This window comes from Protopterus annectens, chromosome 9.part0, assembly GCF_019279795.1.
Source record: "Protopterus annectens isolate FY-2018-M chromosome 9.part0, PAN1.0, whole genome shotgun sequence".
Taxonomy (NCBI): domain Eukaryota; kingdom Metazoa; phylum Chordata; order Ceratodontiformes; family Protopteridae; genus Protopterus; species Protopterus annectens.
In genome coordinates, this window is record NC_056743.1 from 720,507,890 (window position 1) to 720,524,562 (window position 16,673).

A 16,673-nucleotide genomic window follows, 5' to 3' on the forward strand; every position below is an offset into this window, starting at 1 on the left:
CAAATAGAAATAACAGAGGCATACTGTCATCAAACACCATAAAATGAAGTTTCCATTGTGTCTTGATCAATATCCTGGGTTCTTTCACCCCTCAACCTTGAACCCACATTGAGACAAACCATATATTTTGGCATGCCTTTCTTGGTCAAAAACAAAACAAATGTGAATGAAGTAAGTATAAAGTACAGTTTTGCAACAAGTGAACTCTCTCAGTGAAGAAATGTGTTGCTTAAACGTGTCTGTTATCTGTCTGCAGTGCAAGGTCCTGACTGCTTCCAGTAGTTGTAGCATTTCTGTTTACACTGGAGATAATCTAAAATGAAAATGAGCTTGAAATTCTAAGCTCTGGAAGGATGCAGAGGAGTGTTCTGTTAGTTACTGGTATTGAGGTAAAGAATGGCGATGGCATACTGAAGGAATCTACCGTATCTCTTCACTAAATGATCCTTGAGCCAAAAAAAGTGTTTTTTTTTCCCTGACATGTTCTTATACATATGTATCATGTCCCCCTATGTCTTCTGATCTCAAGTGAGAAGAGAGCTACAGCCTTCTTAGTGTGGTCAAAGCCTTTCCCTGCTATTCCATACACCTTTCTAGTATCTTTATTCTGCACTCTTCAAAGCAACCCTGATGTCCCCTTCCTTGTGTAACCCTGAGAACTGCACATAGTACTCAAGGAGAGGTTTAACCAGGGTCCGGTAAAGTGACAGCATTACCTGTTTGTTTCTGAAATATATCACTTAGAAGATGCACTCCAGCATTGTTTCCTTCTGCAACACCCCTCTCACACTGTTCCAGAAATCAGTCCAAGTGTTATACACTCTTCTGTATCCTTTTCCTGTTCCATTTCCATCAGTTCCTATCCTCCAACTCTTACTTCACACCAGGATTTGTTTTGGCCCCAGTACATTATTTTGCATTTGTCTACAGTTAAACACAACTGTTATATTTCACCCTACTTTATCACCCTTTCCATATCTTTCCCTTTCCTGCATTCTCCACTGCTGCACCAATCTTTGTGTCATCAATGAACAGACTGATACTGTCCTTTCTTTTATTCAGACATGACTGAAACAAACACACAGATGAGTACTTGATCCGAATCTGACCCCTGCAATACTCCAGTAGTCACATTCCTTATATCTGATCTCAACCCCCTCACCATCTTCAACTGACGCTTCAACCATGTATGAGTCCTTCCTTCAGGCTTGGCCCTAGCTCCTTCCTCTTCATCTGCCTATGTGGGTTCTGTCCTTTAGGCTCAAGGGCAGAACCCACATGGTCAGAATTGCTGGAGCCATGTCAGACTCCAAACCAGTTACAAGTGGCGTCCCTCAAGGCTCAGTCCTGGGACCTCTCTTGTTTGGCATATATTCCTCAGAGATACAGGCCAACACGGGAGGACTGTGGCTGACCAAGTTTGCAGATGACTGCAAACTGGGCGCCATAATCGACTCTCCATCTGACACAAGCATCCTCCAAAAGGGTCTCATAGAAACAGATAACTGGTGCCAGAGCCATGGCCTCAAGCTAAATGCCAAAAACTGTATAGTCATCTCCTTTGGCAAAAACAAAGTGCCCACAAATTACCACATAGGTGGTAATCCATTAAGTACGGAAGAAGTAATTAGAGACCTGGGGACCCAAGTTGATAGCAATCTCTCATTTGACAACCACGTGGCCAAAGTGGTAGAAAAACCTTCTATATAGCCCACCTAATCATGAAGGGATTCACATCTAGATCAAGGGAGGTCATTGTGCCTCTTTGCTCATCCCTCATCAGGCCCATAATTGAATACAATGCCCCTTTCAGATGTACCTTACCCAACACCTGCAGCAACTGGAAAGACCCCAAAGGTACCTCACCAAGAGGATCAAAGGGCTCAAACAGATGCCATATGCTGCCCGGTTAAAGAAACTCCAGCTCTACTCGGTTGCATACCACCTGCTTAGAGGCGATCTGTGTATAAAGCCATGTCCAACCCGGAATTAATGGACATGCTGCACCTCAGAAAATCCAAATCCCATTGAGCTACGCGCTCGAGGGACTTGAACCTCAGCAGTGAAATAAATAGGACATGCTGGAGGGACAGATTCATAACCCAGACGCTCCCTTCACTCTGAAATAAAATCCCAGTCCAAGTTGGCAGAGTCCCTCACTGACTCTCTTCAAAAGAAATCTTGACGAGTGGATGGGAGATCGTAGGTTTACCCCGGGTATCACTTCTGTGTCAATGCTAAACAGAGGCACAGTAAACTAACCTCGAAAAAGGGCATAGTAATACATTTAAAATGGGTGGCGAAAGCCAAACACACTCTGGCTAGGCTTACAAATGCGCTAGGGCAGATAGCCTAGTATGAACCTATGAACCTAAAGGCCTTGATGAAGATCAGATAGACCACATTTACCAGTATTCTTCTGGTAAGTTCACCTGTAAACCAATCACGAAACTGGATTAGGTTTCACTGTCAACTCCTTATCATTTTTGAGATTGTTCTCTAAGACAACATCCAGTCTTCCCCTTAAAATTTTCTCCATGAATTTCTATACCATTATTATTTGGCTAATAACTTGCAACTATCGAATTTTCTGTCCCCCTTTCATAAAGACACCACACTTTCTCTTGTCCACTTTTCAGGCACTTATGTCTTGGCTAGTGATTTGATGATGATTTCTATCAGAGGATTTACCACCACATGTGCCAGTTTCCAGAACTTTAGGAGGTAGCCCATCTTGTCTTTGTGCTTTATACTTCCTAAGACCAGACAGCTCCTTTGTCATTTCTTCATTCCTTTTTGCTCTAGTGTCTGTCCGCCACTCTGTCCTGTTTACCTTCCTTCCCTCCCAGCATGGCATCCTGTCCTTGATTTCATATGCAAAGGTTGAAGAAAAAGTAGTGATTCAGTACATCTTCCTCTCCTCAGTCTTCTGAAATATTCCTCCTATCTTTGCTCAGTCTGGTCAGGTCTGACCTTTCTGACAACTCATTTTCAGCTGCCAACGCCACCTTTGTTACCTTTTCTGCTAGTCTCTTTGTACTGTCTTCTCTACCTCTTCACCCTTCTTTTCTACCCCTTGTATGTCCTATCTTTAGCCCTAATTACTAGCTTCACAGTCCCATGTAAGCTACACAGTCTGTTTTCCTGTTTGTCTCGCTTCCTCAAACCCATACCATAGGTCAAAGTATTTCATGACTCATTCCCATAGGATATTTACTCCCCAGGATTGCTCCCAGCCTTCTAGTTCATCTTTGACCCTGTCCAACAACTCACCATAGTCCACTCTTCTAAAAGCTGTCATCATCATCATCATCTTCTTCTTTGCCTTTGTATTCTTACCCTTCACCCCACTCTAAACCTTAAAGTGGTATGATGACTGCTAGTTAAAAATGCCTTAAACTAAAAATCTATAATCCCCTCTGCCTTGATTAGGCCAGTATACAGATTTCTATATTTTCTGGTACAGTCCTGCACCAGACGGCTGACCCTGTCACTGTCCAAGACCTCATTCAACTACTACTCCCTCTCTTCCATGGAACTCTGAATCTCTCAATTTGCTACAGACAGACTCATATCCCTAATGACTATTACCCACTTCCTCATAATCCATTTCCTTATTTCCAGCACTCAGTCCACCAGATTTTCCTCATTCCCTGCCTTAAAGACTAGGGCACTTAATGAAGGGTTTGAGCCCTCATGATCCTCTGCTCCTTCTTGTGCTAGTGTTCTTTCTGTTGTCTGACCTCACTTTTGATGCTGCCGTTTATGTAACTTGCTTGTCCACTTCCATTTCTCTCTCTCTCTTCTCTGACATTTCTTCAGAATCAATACTCAGGTACCTTCTTGTCTCACTTTCTGTTTTCACATGGCCATGTTTCTTTGGCACCAGCAACAGCAGTGTTCATCCTCCCTTAGCCAGGGAGAGGATCTCTTTTTTGTGCTATGGACTCCAGTATTTGAATGGAAGATGATGTATTACTCCTACCTGAGAATGAAGCACGAAATACCATGTAATTTGAATCAGGTGCACATTTCCACATTTATAGCCACAAGATATCTGCTTTCAACTTCCCACCCTCATTGATGAATCTAAGCATTGTTTCCTTAGCCACAGCACCATCCTCCAGTATTCATTGGAGAATGTTAGGCTGAGGCAGAAACCCACATCCTTACACCAAGGAAGGAAGGCTGGTGCTGACTGCTTGATCTTTCTTGTACTTAACTCACCCTACAACACCTGAATCACTAGTCAAACCTGAGTTGCTGGCAGCACAGTCAGGCATCTTGTTACTGCGCTAGAGGGCCACCCCCCATGTTGTTTTATTTTGGATCCCTCAGTTTTAGCCTTTCTCTATTTCTTTTAAACTTATTTCTGTAGTGTATGGTTTTGATGTAAGTAGACCATTCTACTTCATGTTTTATCCATGACCTGCTAAGCAAATTCCAAACAAGTGAAAACTAAAAGTAGGACACAGACAGTTATTTATCTTAAAACTCCTTACTGAGAGTCGCTACATTGTCTTGGGTCAGTCAGAATTGCAGATAAAGGAAAACTGCCTAAAATCTTGCATATCAGAGCATGTGTGCCTTGGTCAGTGGTTTCATTGTGTATCACTGTCTGCATTGGGAAAGAGAAGAGAAAAATGTTACATACCGTTTCTTATCATACACATGATCACCATTTATCACCACTAGTCTCTGATAAAACCTGCAAACGATTACTGACATTTCCCACTGGTAAGTCAGCACTTGATAATTAATACAGGTTTCGAATCACTTGCATTGGCCTTGGCATGCCCTTTATCTGACTACTGACAGTGGTTTCCGAAAGCCCCTGGACTTAATCACTGACCTCAACCTCTCAACAGTGATACTACTTCCAAGACGCCCTGCACCTGATCATTGATGTTGGTCACTAATTACCATCTTCATCTAATCATGGACAGGACAGGCTTGTACCTGATTACTGACACTTGTCTCTGATAAATGGTTATGATCCCTGATATTAGACACTGACATCTGTGCATCCTTCAACTGATCACTGACGCAGAAATGTGACTTCCCAGCACTTGATGTCTGGTGTCAGTCTTTGACAGGCCCTCCACCTGATCACCAAGACAAGTCTCTGATTGGCCCTGTACTTAATCATGACAAGTCATGCACCAGTTTCTGATAGGTTCTGTACCTGACTAATCCCCCATCAGCTGATTCACTGTTCATAAAGGAGTTGTGAGAATGTGCTGTTGTCTAATCATGAGGGAGGAGTCAGATAGTTTTGGATGGCAGTCTGATGTCAAGGATGGGTCTTGTTCAGATGAAAACAGTGTTAGATGACAAAAATTGAAAGGTGATAACAACTTACTCACACATCTGCAGCATGATACTTATTACTTGCTACAGTAAATAAAGAAAAGGTATAGAATGAGTTACTAAGGTCAATTCTTACCTCTTGTCTTACAGGGTTAGCATGGTGCTTTTAAACTGTTTACTAATTTAAAATATTACTTCTTATTCTACTAGATCTGCTTTATAATGCATGGGGTTTAAATGTTTAACAGGGTGGCAAATATTCGTCTTATACTTTCATTTGATGTGGGGCACTGCTGTTACTGCTGCGTGCCAGTTCTTTTTATATGGGGGGGGGGGGGGGTACATGAGGACAACACCGTAATCTGCAGCTGAGCACCACCTCAGTTGTGAGTTCAGGTAATATGAGCCTGTATTCTGAGATGTAGACAAGAATTATGTACAGACATATAAATAAAACACTGACCAAATGCTTGAGATGTTTTGCAAACCTAATATGTAAATATATAACTATCTCTTCATACAGGGAGTTTGTGTGGATGGATGACAAGGGAAGAAAGATGAAGAACAGTGCCCAGCAATATGCAGACTATGTCATTCTCTCAGGACAGAAACTGCTGATGGATGAGAGGGTATTTCCCACCAAATATGGTAACAGTGCTTTCTATATCTGATTTCACTGCATGATTATATGTTCATAGCCTCTGTGGGGATTACATATGATTACTTGGAGGATGAATTTCATGTTTTAGAACTTACTGATGGTAACAGGAAATTGAAGCAATGCTGCCTTATTTAAAAATCCAATATGCATTTATTTTTAATGTCAAAGAAAGGCAAGCAAGGCCTGTGCATGCCTTCCTGAATTCAGAAATGCAAAAAAGGGAGATGGACTCAATCAGAACACATTGTATAATTAGATGGTAGCATCAGGAAGTGAAGATATGCAACATCAAAGAAAAATATTTATAAAAGTGACACAGTAAAATTCATCATCAAAATAAGCAATCCCATAAAGAGGAAATATTGATCAGAGTGCTAGATAATATTTTTCAGCATTGCTGAGACAAGAGATATTAGTTACAAGTACCTATAATGTCTAACTAAAGGGTGCCACGGTATTCTTAAATAATATACAGCCAGTAAACCTTCAGAAGGAAGTTAATGCAACCGGTGGAGTGAACTGTCAAAAATACAATAAATAAATAAATTAGATCAATCAATCAATCTAAGAGGCAGTAATTCAGCAGTATATGTTCCCTTTATTTGGTTGACAGTGTGTTTGGCTGACATCTGTTTAGTCTAATACATTTGGTCGGCCTTACAGATAGTCAACTAGTGTGCAAGATAGCACAGTTCTTGGGGTTGGGGAATATTCCCTTTTCCTGATTTTGTATGATCTCAGAGTTAGCATATATAATTAGCTGTGGGTGAGGGTGGCACAGTGCCTCACTTGGGAGTTGTAAGGGGACTTTCCCCGTGCAAAAAATTATGTTTTTTTTTTATTTAAGGTTTGCATGCATTGAGGTTGTTTCTCACATTGATGTTTCCATTTTCAAGATATTGTGGTTTGCCTTTCAGATGTTGACATTCATTGTTGTCAGCCAAAGGAAGGTAACCTAGCAGGGTGAGTTCTCCAGTAAAGGGAAAGCCGATGGCATGTGGTCTGTTGCCCTTGTTGTTGATGGACTGCCTTAATGTAGATTAAGTTATTAGACTTTTTCATGTTCTCGCCTCAGGTTTGCAAAAGTCAGGGAAGGATTTACCTACTAGCTCCATGTTAAGGTCAAAAGTTTGTTTTATAGCAGTTCTGGTGTCTCTTGTGCAGTTTACTCGAGAGATGGTATATAAGGATATAGAGGCTAGGAGGTCTGTCAAGCTGAATATGAGTCAAAAAGATAATTTCTGCCCCTGGCTTTTTGATGTAGAGGGATGAAGCCCTAACAGCGGCCTAGCACCCCACATTTGATTAGTGGCTTCAACACTGGAAGACCTGAGTGGGAGTGTGTGAGTGAGGGGCCAATGCCATTTCACCCATCCTTGGGGGTGAATTTGGTGGTTCTGATCAGCCAGTCATCACCATGCAAGCAATGACCTCCAGGCAGTGAATTAGGACATGGTTTGGGGACATGAGCTTGGTCTGACCAAATCAGTGCTAATAGCTTCTGCAGAGTGTGTGTTTGTAGGCATGCACATGCTGCGGGAGGGAACAGATGGGTTTCTGCAGTGATGCAGGTCTTTGTGTCAGCCACCAGAGGTGAGCTTAGGGCTATAAGTTAAAAAAAAAAAAAAAAAAAAAAAAAAAGCATGACGGATGCCAAAATAGTGGATCTCTGATCCATCCTTGCCTCTCAAGGAAGAATGAGCTAGGATGGCTCTCTCCCTGAGAGGAATGAGCAAGTCAATACACCAGAGGGAGCTGATGGTCATCTGGCAGCAGCAAACAAAAATAAATTCATGCCTAAATAAATTTTTATGTCTCTGTTTTAGTAGTTGGACAGAAATATAGTCACATATTAATTAGGAATATGCACATACACATACAACACACTGGTTATGCCCCTGCACTAACCCTGAATAACTTCCCCTTTCTATTACTAGCTACTGCTTCCCACTACTTCAGTGTACTAAGTTTAGTTTCCCATTTAACAAAGATCATTTTATCTTGTAGACAATACCAGTGTTTGTAGTGATTTCATTATTATATTTTGTTAAATGTATGTGATAGATTTGTGATGTAGTTGTGGAATAAGTTGTAATCATTTGTTAAATTATGTAATGTACCAACATTTTTATTAGAATTGCATTCTTGGAGCTTATCTCTCTGGGCCGCTACTGAAAATAGACATATATCCAGTTAGACTAGCTCGGTCAACAAATGTAAAATAAATAAATAAAATAAACATATAAATAAAGGAATGCTACATGAGGCAATATTACTTAACCTAAAAATGGTATTTAACACTGTGGATCATGCATTATTACTGCAATAGCTGTCAGGATGCATTTTTTCTTTTTAGTTAATATAATTTTTTGAGGGCAGCCATGGTGGTGCAGCGCTTAGCATTGCCACCTCACAGCAAGAGGTTCTCCAGTTCGATCCTCGGCTGGGGTGCCATCTGTGCGGAGTTTGCATGTCCTCCCTGTGGTCACGTGGGTTCCCTCCAGGTGCTCCGGTTTCCTCCCACATCCCAAAGACATGCTGTAGGTAGATTGGACACTCTAAATTGGCCCTAGGTGTGAGAGCGTGCGTGTGCGTGCCTTTTGTGGAAGGTTGGGTGCCGGGCTGGCAACTCGACACCGTAAAACTCCACTGCCAATCATGAGCAGACAGGTGATCCGCTATGGCGACCCCTAACCGGGAAAAGCCGAAAGAAGAAGAAGTTAATATAATTTTTTGACAACCTTACTGGCAGAACATTTTAGATACTTGTACCTAATGTTCGGTTTGATATAGGATTAATTTCTAAAGACATTCCACAAGTGTTGTTGCTTGGCTCCTTCCTATTTTCTATTTTTTATTAATGATTTACCTTGTGACTTATCAGCATTAATCTGTCTTCCTTTATACAGATGGCATTAAGCTTACTAGTGCTTGTAAAAATATAAATGTCCTAAGAAATCATTACTAAAAGACTTTAAAGTCATTTACAGCTTGTTAGCCACTAACAAACTTGCTGTTAATACAGCCACAATTGCAGTTATGCATTTTTGTAGACCGCAAAGACTGCACCGTAACCATAAGATTACTAGTATACTCACCTCATTGGATTACCACTTCCGTACACTACATATCAAAGATATTTAGGGATAATATTAGATCAGATTCTTTCCTTTGTAATACTCACAGAATCTTAAGTCAAACAAGTATTAATTCAACCAAAGAACTCATAAAATATCAAATTTACTTTATAGAATAAGAAAGAGAGGAGCCATTGCAATTAACGTACTGATTATCAGACTTGAATACAGCCTACCCATTGAAACACTACTGTCAGCCCAAAACACCTCCCTTATACAGTCCACAGAGGAATAAAATACTGTGGTTTATATAACTTGCTTACAAATGGGAACATCACTCCTTGATGAAACAAAAACAGTTGCTATTTTAAGTCAGAGGATTAATGCTGATAAATGCCTTCCCCTTAAATTGCAAAAGTACAATTACTTTCTACCTCTAAAGAATAAACTGGTTGACAGAAACCAATTGTACTCCTTAAGGAATACACAACAAGGACAGTTAGTTAGGCCACAATATGAATTAACTTGTAAAGAAAAGGCTTTCACAAAACTAGCTCCAGCTTGTTGAAATAATATTCCACAGAACATTAGAACAAGTGGTGAGCTAAAAAAAGCTTCATGAAAAGCTCAAGACATACCTAAAGCAAGTAAACACATAGCTGCCTTTGAGATACAGATTAATTTATGGCACTTTTACTTTGGACTCTATAACAAAAGGAAAAAAATTGCTGTCCAAGACCAAGAAGGAGCAGATTGGAAGCAATGCTTCCTTAGCCTGAACAAGTAAATAAGAGCACTAGTGAAATCCTCCAAAGCAAACTCCGAGTTCAAATTGGCCACATCTACTAGAGACAATCATAAGGCCTTCTTCACATGTGTCTGCAACCTCAGAGGAAGCACCCAGATCTGTTCAAAACTGGTGGTCAAGGACACCACATGTACAAATGCCGTAAATATAGAAAACTTGCTGGCTGAGGGATTCAGCAAAAACTTTACCCCTATGTTCCCCACCATCAGTAAATCAGGACACCCCCAGTACCTGCCCCTTATCCTTATATCTAGGGAACAGCTCATCACTACTCTCTCAACGGCAAAAAATACAGCCGCCAAGGGACCTGATAACATCCCAGGCTGCATCCTATGTGAACACAGGCAGGAACTTGCAGCACCATTAGGCACCCTATTCAACCAAAGCCTGAGTACTGGCCTCATCCCAGCTGAGTGGAGGACAGCCACTGTCATCCCTTTACACAAAGGTGGAGCATCCATCGATCCAGGAAATTATAGAAGCATCAGGCTAACTAGCCTGATCTGCAAGGCCATGGAACAGATTATCATGGACCTCATTAACAAGGACATTGGCAACCTCCAAACACTTGATCCCACACAGTTTGGCTTCTTCAAGGGGAGGTCGTGTCTGCTAAATTTGGTCAACTTCTTTGAGACAGTCACCAAAGCCATGGATGAGGGGAAGATGGTGCCTTATAAGGCCCATTATTGACCTGGCCAAAGCCTTTGACACTATTCCCCACTAGGGCATAATAGATAAACTCTCTCAACTAGGCATCAAGCATCAATACATATGTTACCAGATGGGTAGAAAACTGAATCACTGATAGAACCCACGTAGTCAAAATACGGGAAGCCATCTCAAGCAGTAAACCTGTAACAAGCGACGTACCCTAGGGTTCAGTCTTGGGGCCTCTGTTGTTTGGGATATACTTTTCTGAGTTGCAGGCCAAAACCAGTGGTTTATGGCTGACCAAGTTTGCAGATGACTGCAAGCTGGGTGCTGTCATCAATTCCCCTAGTGATGTGGACATCCTCCAAGAGGGTCTCACTCAGACAAATGACTGGTGCCAGAAACATGGCCTCAAGCTAAATACCATAAATAATGCATCATTATCCCCTTTGGGGAGAGTGACGTCCCCACAAATTATCACTTTAATAACAACATCCTAAGCATTCAATCAGTCATGAGGGATTTGGGCACCCAGGTGGATAGGAACCTGACTTTTGACCACCATGTTGCTTCCATTCTACAGAAAGTGTTCTACATGGCTCACTTCATAAGTAAGGGTATCTCATCGAGGGACAAGGAGGTCATACCATCCCTGTATTTTTCCCTTATAAGGCCCATTATTGAGTATAATGCCCCTTTTGGCATGTACCTTGCAAAGCACATGCAGCAGTTGGAGAGACCACGGAGGCTCCTCACCAGGAGAATCCAGGGCCTCAAACATCTACCATACACAGATAGGCTAAAAGCTCTATTCCTCTACTCAGTTTCATACAGACTCCTCAGAGGTGGCCTCTGTCTGACATACAAGGTGATCATGGACCCCACCTTGATGGGACTGCTGCATATCCACAAGTCAAGCTCCACTCGATTAACCCGCATGTGCGGCCTCAACCTGGTCTGTGGCATCAACAAGACTTGTTGGTGGGACAGAATTGTGTCCCAGAGACTCCCCCATCTATGGAATAGTCTTTGTCTCCATATCAAGCAGAGTACCGCTTTACCCCTTTTTAAGCACAACATTGATAACTGGATGAGAAACAGAAAATATACCCCTGGGATTCCACCCATGTCACTGCTGGACAGGAGCATCGGGTGCTGATTTGTCTAAACATGGGCTAAACTCTTGGCTAGGCTTATAAGGGTCTCAGGGCTGATAGCTTAGTAACCTCCTATGATCCTATGATCACATCATTGCTGTCTCCCTCTTAGTGGGGCAAACTCTGTCTCTCATACAGAGTATCAACCAACCCCATCCTTTCAGACCTACTGCAAATATGAATGTCCAGTATTGTTATAAACACCCACTCAAGACATCTAAAACTCTTCTGCAGTATAAATAGAACATGTTGGAGAGATAGATATGTTTCACAGGGAATATCACTTCTCTGGAATCATCTTCTGCTCCACATTAGGCAAAGTATGTCCCTTACTCTTTTCATGAGTAATCTGGATGAATGGATGGGCAACTGCAAATTCATCCCTGGTTTAGCACCTTTTTCCCATATGGAAATGTGTAACATGTAAATGTCTGCTCAGCTCTATGTTATTTCTACTTCAAATATAAAGGCCCTCGACTATTTGTACTTAAAATGCAAGGGTTAATGTGTGGTGAAACTTCTAAATTTCCTTTGGAATAAATACTGTAGTAAGTACCTATGAACCTATAAAACTGTGAGCAGCATGCCAGCACATGTTGAGGTGAATAAAATAATTGAACCACAAAGAAATGTGACATTCATATAGCAAGTTATACTTATCACATGTAGTACAACAAAGTAAATGCATAGCCCTAAGTTATTATGAGGGCCACAATAAAATTATTTGTACAGGGATGACATAAGGCACAGCTCTCGACTTCTTATTTCTAAAACCTGTGATAGAGTCAGAAATAATTAGAGACAGTGGTTCCAAATTATGGGAAGTTTTAAAATGACTGAATGTGAAGATATTATTAAATGTGTATTTTCTGAAGTAAAAGAAGTCTGACTTTAATAGCTGCAATTATTAGTTGACTGTTAACCACTACTTATATTGAAAAATCACAGATTTTAAGAGCAACCGATCAAAATGATTTGCTAAACTCAGGGACATTTGAGAGGTATGCTAGTGAATGAGAAGAAAAGCTGGTGGCAGCTGATGGTTAATAGCAAGGAGGAAAAAAAGCAAGCAAAGCATGATTTTGTTATGTAAATGTTACCCACTGTGTGACATTCAGAAATTCTGTATAATTAGGCTTTCCCAGATGACAATAAATTATCAAATTATACTGAAGTTTTGAATTACAGTATACCTTTGTTACAGTTAATGATAACCAAATATATATGTATAAATATATATATATATATATATATATATATATATATATATATATATATATATATATATATGTATGTGTGTGTGTGTGTGTGTATATATATATATATATATATATATATATATATATATATATATATATATATACACGTTTACATATTTACAGCTAATAGCATTCATGATTCAGTATTTGTTGACTTAGGCCCTTGATTTTCTTGGTAAGAAAGTATTGTGGTCATTCAAATTGCGTTAAGTGTTTGGACTGGTTTGGGCATTATACTCAATGACTGAACTAATAAGTGCCAAATGCAGTGGAATGATCACATCCCTTGACTTGGATGACATACCTTTACAAATATGCTGCACAACGAAGAAGGACTTTCTTACATTAATGGATGCATGGTGATTGAAAGACAGCTTATTGTCTATATAGGTTCCCAGGTGCCTAACTACTGGATCACTTTCAGGGGTGTGTTGTAACTGTAATAATGACAGGGGATGTTGTGCTTACCAAAGGATAGTATTATACATTTTTTTGGCATTTAGTTTCAGGCCATGGTTTTATTACCAGCTATTTGTTTGGGAAAGGTCCTCTTGGAAGATCCTGCTGTCTTCTCAAGAGTGTATGATGGCCTTACAATGGCACCAAGCTTACAGTCATATGCAGACGTGATCAGCCATAAACTCTTAACATTAGCATTGACCACTGAGAACTAATTGCAAAAGCAGAGTGGCCCAAGGACTGAATCCTGGGGTACACCACTAGTAACAAATCTTTTGGAGGAGGTAGAGCTGCCCACCCTAATTTCCTAGGTTGTTTTAGTGATCCATTTTGCCATTCAATGGGTTACATGGGGATTTGCATTTAGCTGGGTGAGTGTATCAACTATACTTGAGGGTGGGGTGGTGATGAATGACTTTGCAAGGTTTACCTCTGCAGTGTGTGCTGATTTTCCTTCATCTATTTCTTCAGTAATTTTCTCAAACAAGTCAGCCAGGTTACATAGGCAGTATCTGCCCTTGACAAAACAGATATGACTTTGTAGGCTGCTTGTGTCCTTATTCCATATGATCCTTTCCATAGCATTATGACTGGTCAGACTTAAGGCTCTTTAATTACCTGGCACCCTTGATGTCCCATGTTTGTGCAGGAGGATGACTGTTGCTGTCCACCATTCATCCAGCACAAAGACTGTTTGGGGCTGATATTGAATGGCCTCTATAGGGGCTTTAACAGGTCCTGTTTCAGGCTGGTTAGAAGGTATCCTGATATGTTATCCAGCTCCATAAAAGCAGTGTTATTGGGATTGGATAGTGCTTTGATGACTTGTTCTTGGGAGATTTGCAGGGTGGCTACCAGTATGTCATCTGGAAATGAGGGTGGGAGGGCTGGTGAGGTTAGAGATATTTTAGACCAGCTATGTCCTCAGTGTCTGAGCATGTGATATCAGATTCATAGTTAAGTACTAGGCTACCTGCCCTTGTGGGCCATTTAAACAATAGCCAGTTTCCCCTTAGTGAGATTCAAATTCTGTATCTCGTCTGTGAGGTAAACACCTTAACCATTATGCCAGCCTGAATTACTATATATTTAATGACATCCAAGTTAAGTGAGATAAAAGAGTACAAAGATTTAGGGCTCACTATTAGATTATTTTTTTCTTTTAAGACTCATGTTGAGTCAATAACTACAACAGCTACTAAACATATGGAATATTTATTACAAAATTTATGATCAAGGAGTGAACCCACATTGAGTTTGATATACAATTAGCTCTGCAAAGTACTGAGCCTTATTTTTGAGATTTCTAGCATATTTAAAGAATGCTTTGTGGTTGTTGTGAAAAACTGAAAGGCTGCCAGTAGCTCAACATTTTTGTTCAGTGCACAAGGGTACTTTTGACAGTTTATTTTTTGGGGGGTTTTGGTTAGACCAGTATATGATGAATGTATTGGAAAGGTTTTTTCCCAGAAACTTTTGCAATTGGAAACAAGGTTCATTGTAAATTTCAGAACCTTGCATCCTAGGGGGATGAATTTGGAGATGAATTTATAAGTAAATTATAAGTAATTTATTTGGTCATTAATATTGTTGATAGACTAAAGCATAAAAAATTATTTTGTATTTTAGATTGTTATAAAATAATGACATAAAAAATTGGGGTATATTGTTTATATTATTTGATGCTTATATGTGTAAAAGGTTTCTTCATATTGAATGTATACCTCTTTAAAGGCAGCTTGCTATACCATTGGATCTGTATGAGTTAAATGGGCAGATAATTGTGTAGTTAATTGTTTAAGTAATGTGTTTAATGATTCACTTTTTGTACAAAAAGACTGCTGCTATCACAGTTTGTTATTCCTTGAAGGTGTTTGAGCCGGGGTACTAGAAGCGTAAATTAAAGAATTTGCAGTTTTCTTCTGAGCTCAGTATTGTGTATTTTTTGGTTTTAGCTTCTATTCGTGTTTTTGGAGTAGGTAGCTAGTAAGGCACCTGATTCTCAAGGGAAGAGGGAATCTGTATACTGGGACAAAGGGTTGCTGTATAGAGAGTGGACCCCTGAGGGAGGGCTAGAAGGTGAGAGGATACAGCAGTTGGTAGTGCCTAGAGCCTACCATCTGGCGCTTCTAGCCATAGCCCATGATATTCCCTTTGTAGGTCATATGGGCATAATACATACAAAGAGACGTATTATGCAGAACTTCTATTGGTCTGGAATTTCCAGAGGTGTAACAGGGTACTGCAAGACCTGTGAGCAGTGCCAAAAGGTAGGCAAGGCAGGAAACAAGGTGAAAGCTTCTTTGATGCCTTTGCCTGTGATTGAGGAGCTATTTCAAAGGGTAGCTTTGGACATTGTGGGGCCTCTGAGTACCCCAAGTTCCACGGGGAAAAAGTATAACCTACTGGTAGTAGATTATGCTACAAGATACCCCGACACAGTGGCTTTGTCCTCCATTGAGGCAGAAATAGTGGAAAGTGCTTTGCTAGAGATTTTCAGCAGGGTAGGTTTCCCAAAAGAATTAATGACTGACAGAGGTGCCAGTTTCATGTCAGACCTGCTGGCTTGTCTGTGGAAGTACTGTGGGGTGAAGCCTCTAAAGACCACCCCCTACCATCCCCAGACTAATGGTCTTGTTGAGAGGTTAAAATCTACACTCAAGTCCATGCTACTGGCATTTGCAGACCAGTTTAAGAGGGAGTGGGACAGATATTTGCCCCATCTATTGTTTGCCTACAGAGAGGTTCCCCAAGAATCCACAGGTTTTTCACCCTTTGAGTTGCTGTATGGGCATAGGCTGAGTGAACCTCTGGATTTAATCCGAGATGAGTGGGAGGGTGAGTGTGAATCTCACAAGGAGTGTGTTGTGGCATATGTCCTAAACCACAGGACAAGGTGCAGGGAACAAATGGGCTTGGCCCAGGAGAACCTGGCAGAAGCCCAACAGTAGAAAAAGGTTTGGTATGGCAGGAATGCTCGAGCTAGAGAGTATGCTGTAGGGCAGCAGGTAATGGTTCTCATTCCTGTCACACACAACAAGTTGCAAGCAGCTTGGGAGGGACCCTACAAGGTGGTAAGAAAGGTAAGTGATGTTAACTACATGGTGGAACTGCTAGGCAGGAGGCAGGAGCACAAATTGTACCATGTTAACATGATGAAACCTTACCATGACAGGGAGGCCCATGTGCTGAGTATTTGCAGTGGATTGCAGGAGGAGTCTGAGGGAGATCTGGTGACTGATCTACTCAGTGAGGCTCGGACTGACACCTCAGTGGAAGGGGTAGCAA

The 16,673-nt window shown here is 40.9% G+C and overlaps 1 protein-coding gene across 2 annotated transcripts in view; it reads left to right on the forward strand.

Moving 5' to 3' along the window:
- Window positions 1-16,673, forward strand: part of LOC122811480 (MOB kinase activator 2-like) — a 326,857-nt gene that overhangs the window by 268,279 nt on the left and 41,905 nt on the right. For both annotated transcript variants that reach the window (XM_044083344.1, XM_044083343.1), the window contains exon 5: window positions 5,834-5,958. In XM_044083344.1, coding sequence (XP_043939279.1) covers window positions 5,834-5,958 — 125 coding nt within the window. The remainder of the gene's footprint in view (window positions 1-5,833; window positions 5,959-16,673) is intronic.